The sequence below is a fragment of the Achroia grisella genome, unplaced genomic scaffold (assembly GCF_030625045.1).
Source record: "Achroia grisella isolate CSIRO2021 unplaced genomic scaffold, CSIRO_AGI_Agris_v1 utg423, whole genome shotgun sequence".
Taxonomy (NCBI): Eukaryota; Metazoa; Arthropoda; class Insecta; order Lepidoptera; family Pyralidae; genus Achroia; species Achroia grisella.
The window spans coordinates 11,599-18,012 of record NW_026712853.1 but is presented as its reverse complement, the minus strand read 5'-3'; the positions used below and the strand labels follow the sequence as shown (position 1 = coordinate 18,012).

The 6,414-nt window shown below is 38.7% G+C and overlaps 1 protein-coding gene across 10 annotated transcripts; it reads left to right on the top strand.

Moving 5' to 3' along the window:
• Positions 1-361: 361 nt before the first annotated feature.
• On the top strand, positions 362-5,897 carry LOC131844909 (uncharacterized). Of its 10 annotated transcripts, none has more exons than XR_009357609.1 (3): positions 362-1,989; positions 4,715-4,977; positions 5,463-5,480. XR_009357609.1 is itself a non-coding variant. In XM_059193904.1 (3 exons), exons 1-3 carry the CDS (start codon positions 504-506, stop codon positions 5,676-5,678), a joined length of 1,209 nt encoding a protein of 402 aa, XP_059049887.1. In that variant the 5' UTR covers positions 362-503; the 3' UTR covers positions 5,679-5,897. The 10 variants fall into 10 exon arrangements, 8 of the variants coding, with proteins under 8 accessions (XP_059049887.1, XP_059049886.1, XP_059049885.1 ...); XR_009357608.1 differs by lacking the exon at positions 5,463-5,480 and adding an exon at positions 5,358-5,428; XM_059193904.1 differs by having other exon boundaries at positions 362-864; positions 1,846-1,908; positions 4,894-5,897.
• Positions 5,898-6,414: the final 517 nt, after the last annotated feature.

The following is a 6,414-nucleotide window of genomic DNA, read 5'->3' as shown; positions in this document are numbered from 1 at the left end:
AACCCGGAGGAGCTTAAAACACATCGGGACTTAGTTGCTGTCTTCGGTGGATTGGAAGTCATTCTGTGGATAAGGATAAGGATATTTCGTGAGTCGTTCCAATTATTCCTTATTAATTCCTTCTATATCCATAAATATTTTTTATAGCACTAGCTTTCATTTCTTATAGCACTAGCTTTCATTTCTTTCAATCATAATCATTTTCATCTTTTATTTAAGTGTTACATGTTTATATTACTCATTTCGCATTAGATTCACATCTTTGTAGTAACTATCGCTTGCATAGTTAAAAGTACCTAGATGCGCATCGGCGACCGTCCAAAGGTCAGTCGCTGCGAACAAAAGGCTGACCGGACCGTATTTCTTGGAATTTGCATAGAAACTATTTTACTATCGCTTATTGCGCATATTTGTATTTATTTCTTTTCAATTCGCACTGTCGCAATTTGTTACGTATTAATTTAATTTTAAATTTAGTTGATTACTTTCTCTTTCTTGCAATAATGGCTGATGAGTTTAAATTGATTAAAAAACGTAGCAGCTTGAAAGCTAAGCTTACTACTTTTACCAATTATTTGGACATAGTTAGCAGTTGCCAATCATTGTCGGAACTACAGCGCTTAGAGTTACAAAGCCGATTTGCTAAAATTGATGCCTTATACGAGGACTTTGATAATTTGCAGACAGAAATTGAGTCATTAGATACATCGGTGGCTAAGGTCGAGGAGGCCTACGTTGCTCGCCAACAGTTTGAGGACTTGTACCATCCGCTAGTGGCGCGGGCGCGTAGTTTACTGGCCAGCGTTGCGCCTAGCGAACAGATCTTCGAATGTGCAGTTTCAGGCGGCGCAGCATCGATGCAAGGTGGGAATGGTTCTCGTAATTTTGTCAGACTTCCCAAGGTGGCCCTTCCTGAATACCATGGCAGCTATCAGTTTTGGCTTGAGTATAGGGACACCTACATATCCTTAATACATAAAAACACAGACATAGATCCCATAAATAAATTCCACTATTTACGCGCCTCCCTTAAAGGGAGTGCGGCAGAAATAATTAAAAATTTAGATTTCACAAGTGACAACTATCAGGTAGCTTGGGATTTGTTATGCGAACGCTATAACAATAACCGTCTACTTATTAATAATCACGTGCAAGCTTTATTTAATGCCACACCCATACAAAAAGAATCATGTAGTTCGTTACGACAATTAATAGATTTAATAAATAAAAATTTAAGGGCGCTTAAAACATTAAATGAGCCTACTGACAGCTGGGATACATTACTTGTTTATATGATGTCTAACAAATTAGATCCTATAACTAGCCGTGGCTGGGAAGAATTCAGAAATTCTTTATCCCAATCACCCTCATTGTCCGAGTTTTGTACATTTATAAGCAATAAAGCAGATTTACTTGAAACATTAGAGGAAAAATCAAACTCAAAATTAACAAAACAAGAGTATTTTAAACCTAAAAGTTTTATTATAGCTACAAATAAAAATTACAGTAATACAAATACAAACTTAATTATCAAAAAATGTCCTATGTGTTCTCTAGATCATTTGTTATATACCTGTGAAACATTCAGGAATTTGCCTATTGAAACACGCATTAAAAAGGCAAAAGAATTCAAAGTTTGTATGAATTGTTTACGTTCTGGTCACATAGAAAAAAGGTGTAGATTATCTGGTTGCAAATATTGTAAAAGTAAACACAACACGCTTTTACACTTAGACCAGTCAATACCTTTGCCTCAAATTCATATGCCTTCAACATCTAACAACGTTGCCTTGTCTGCCGATGCTATACAGCCTGCTACTTCTTCGCACATATTACTGTCCACAGCTTTGGTGAGAGTGGTGAGCAACAGCGGCGAGCGGCACGACGCCCGTGTTCTTTTGGACAACGGTAGTACAGCCAACTTCGTCACTCACAGTCTATGTAACAAGCTGGGTATGTCGCGGCGTAGTACGAGCTCCACGGTGACAGGTATCAACAGTCAGACCACTAATAGTACACAGTCTTGTAACCTCGAAATCGAGTCTTATTGCAGTGACTATAAGGTCAATATCAATTGTCTTATTCTGCCTGAAATCACTAAAGTGCTACCATCTTCAGTAGTAGATATTTCTCATATTCCTATCCCCGCAGGGTTACATCTAGCTGACCCTACTTTCAATATTCCGTCAGCCATAGACATCCTTGTAGGGGCTGAAATATTTTGGAACATAATTGGTAGTAGCAATATCGATTTAGGTAAAAATAAACCAAAATTGTACGAAACAAAATTAGGATGGATTGTGTCTGGCCCCGTGGCTCTTTATACCAATTCATTTAGTTCACACTTTTGTCATTTTACGAAAGACATTAGTGACCCTAACCTAGACCGTTTCTGGGAACTCGATTCTGTTTCACCGAAGCATTCGTTGTCATCAGAAGAACGCGCTTGTGAACAGAATTTCATCTTAACTACGACTCGTAACGCAGACGGTCGCTTCGTCGTCACAATGCCACTAAAAGCTGACCCTAAGGTGTTAGGTAATTCATTCGATATGGCCAAAAATCGATTTTTGTCGCTAGAAAGGCGCTTTCAGCGAGATCCCTCATATAAGGATAGATATATGCAATTTATGTCCGAGTATGAATCTTTAGGTCATATGACTGAGGATAAAGAATTTAACTATAATTCAAAAAACACCGTGAATTATTTTATACCTCACCATGGTGTCATCCGCGAGTCGAGCACCACTACTAAATTAAGGACTGTATTTGACGCGTCTGCCGTTTCCACTTCTGGAGTGTCATTAAATGATATTCAAATGGTCGGTCCGACCGTCCAAGACGATCTTTTATCTATCCTGATACGTTTTAGGCAACATAAGTACGTAGTTTCAGGAGACATAGAAAAAATGTATCGTGCTATATTAATACATTCCTCGCAGCGTTCCTTACAGCGTATTATATTTCGTAAAAATCCTACGGAACCTCTTAAATATTATACATTAAATACTGTGACGTATGGCACCGCGTCTGCACCATATTTAGCGACAAAATGTTTAGTTAGTTTGGCAGACGGCGCGAGCGATGAGAATGTAAGGATGTCCATACAACGCGATTTCTATGTGGATGACTACCTAAGCGGTAGTCATACTATTCCCGATACCGTAAAGCTTTGCAAAAAGGTAATTTCTATTATGTCTTCTGCACACTTTAATTTACGGAAATGGCAGTCTAACAGCCCTGAGATTTTATCCGAACTCACAGGTAATTCAAATAATTTAATTGATACCTTAGATCTCTCAAATAATAGTCACGCGTCATCTAAAACCCTGGGTTTACACTGGTTGTGTGATACAGATACCCTATCGTTCTCCATTAATATTGATACAAATAAATTAATCACAAAGCGTCACATCCTATCTGTCATCAGTCAAATTTTCGATCCACTGGGCCTTGTTGGTCCCTGTATTGTGGAAGCTAAAATAATACTGCAGAAATTATGGATTAATAAATACGGTTGGGACGATAAGGTATCGCAAGACATTGTAGATCTGTGGTCATCATTTTCTAGCACTCTAAATTATCTTAATAATATGAGAATATCACGATGGATTTCATGTGACAATTCAATTTCATATGAAATTCATGTGTTTACGGACGCATCGACTAAAGCTTATGGTGCAGCTCTATACGTTCGTTCCATAGACAACAAAGGTTCAGTGAATGTGCAATTATTAGTCTCTAAAAACCGCGTAGCACCTATCAAACCCACAACGGTTCCTCGTCTCGAGTTATGTGGTGCGCTTTTAGGTACAAGACTGTGTACTAAGGTTCTGGACTCTCTTACTGTACCTATTTCTCGATGTCAATTCTGGTGTGACTCCACGATCGTTTTGGGGTGGCTGTCTACCCCACCGAATCAGCTTAAACATTTTGTCAGAAATCGTGTTAACGAAATACAAGAGGCAACCGCTAAATACTCGTGGAGCTACGTACCGTCGAGAGACAACCCAGCAGATCTTGTGTCCCGTGGGATTAAAGCCAATCTTATTATCGACTCCACTTTATGGTGGTCAGGCCCGTCTTTTCTCTCCAACGACTCTAGTCACTGGCCGAAAATGCCTAACGATAACATAGACCAAGATTTACCGGAAGTTTTATCTCATTTTATTGACAATTCAAATAATTATACACATAAATGTTATTCTATTATACATGACTTAACTATTAAATATTCAAATTTTAACTATTTACAACGAATCGTAGCCTATTTACAAAGATATATATACAATTTAAAAAATAAAAATAACAAAAGATATGGATATTTATCTATTGAAGAACTACAAGCTTCATTAACTTGTATAATTCGTACTGCTCAACTCGATATGTTTCCTGTAGAGATTGAAATCATTAAGTCAGGACAACCACTGCCACGTAAAAATAAATTAACTTCATTGTCTCCGTTTTTGGATGGCAACGACATTATTCGTGTAGGTGGCAGGCTTGACAATTCCCCATATGAATACAACATTAAACATCCCATACTCTTATGTAGTAAACACCATCTCACTAGGGCTCTATTTGACATGTATCACAGGCGTCTTCTGCATGCCGGCCCACAATTGCTTTTAGCAAATATACGGCAAAATTACTGGCCTTTAGGAGGCAGAAACTTGTCTAAAAGTATCGTTAGCAAGTGTATTACATGTTTCAGATATAAAGCACAAAACCTACAGCCTATTATGGGACAGCTGCCTACAGAAAGGACACTACTAGAATTCCCTTTTTATAACACTAGTGTAGATTATGCCGGGCCCATATTGATAGCGAGCCGTAAAGGGAGAGGGTGTCAATTAATAAAATCCTACATCAGCATCTTTGTTTGTCAAGCAGTGAAAGCTGTTCATCTGGAGCTGGTTACAGACCTCACGAAAGAATCATATATGGCAGCTCTAAACCGTTTCGTATCTCGTAGAGGTAAACCGCGCAATATCTTATCTGACAACGGTACCAATTTTGTCGGTACTAGTAATGAGTTGCAAAGATTTTTACATAGTTCAAACGTCGCATCAGATATGGTTCAAGAAGGTATACAATTTTCCTTTGCTCCGCCATACTCGCCTCATTTCAATGGTCTGGCTGAAGCAGTTGTTCGTTCTACGAAACATCACCTAAAAAGGTTACTTAAACTTACTCATCTTACATATGAGGAAATGTCTACATGTCTCACTCAAATAGAGGCAATACTCAATTCCCGTCCTCTTACGCCGCTATCCTCTGACCCTTGTGATTACTCTGCCCTTACTCCTGCTCACCTACTAATTGGACGACCACTTACATCTATTCCGCATCCACAGGTGGCCGACGTCAACATCACTAGATTGGACCGCTATCACAGAATAGAACATATTAAGCAGCACTTCTGGCGTCGTTTTAATATAGAATATGTTTCTATGCTGCAGCAGAAAACAAAGTGGTCCACTTCCTCAGGCAACTTGGTGCTGGGGACTCTGGTCCTTATTAAGGACAAACTGCTGCCACCTCTTCTATGGTCGCTGGGTCGTGTGGTCCAGGTCTACCCAGGCAGCGACGGTGTCACGAGGGTCGTCGAGGTGAAAACCAAGAACGGGACTATTCGTCGCGCCTTCAACAACGTGTGCCCACTTCCACTTCATTGAAGACTACTCTTCAACCCGGGCAGTATGTCTACGCACTCAACGCACCGCTCCGCGGGCTGCGGGGGCGGTGCTGCGCATCGGCAACTGCGGCCGGTGGCGGACACCGGCACTTCTTGTCCGACCGGCATCGACACTTACCGGCTTACAAATAATCCCTCCATTCTAAAATTTATCTGAATCTGTCCGTTGTTCATAACAGTTTTTATATTAAACCTATTAATACAGTCCACTAGTTTCATTGGCTATCCAGGACGTAACAACATAAATAAAGAAAGAAGACTTTTTGGCTCGGAATATATTTCAAAAATCAATTACTTTAATTGTTAATCAATTTATATACTCGTTCTTATTTCATAGTACTTGTTTTGATCCGAATATATACAGATACCGTAACAGTCTATTAATTATCTAGATATCTTTATCATTATCTTTGTCTAGATATTTTATTTTGACGAAACTCCGTGTAGTAGTAGTATCCGATAAGGGTATGCGAACCCTAAGTATTATTACAAAATGACCAGTAATTTCGAAGAAATAAGCCTTTGAATTTCAAATCAACTTACCAAACGGACGCTCAAGGTTCGATTCCCGCCATAGAATTTTTTTTGTTTTGACTTTATGTTATATTTTAAATTAACTATTTTAATAATTAAATGAATTTAATCGAACAAAAAGTTGTCAAGTATTAAATTAATTTTAATTTACATTAACTATTATACTTTCTAAATTGTAAAGC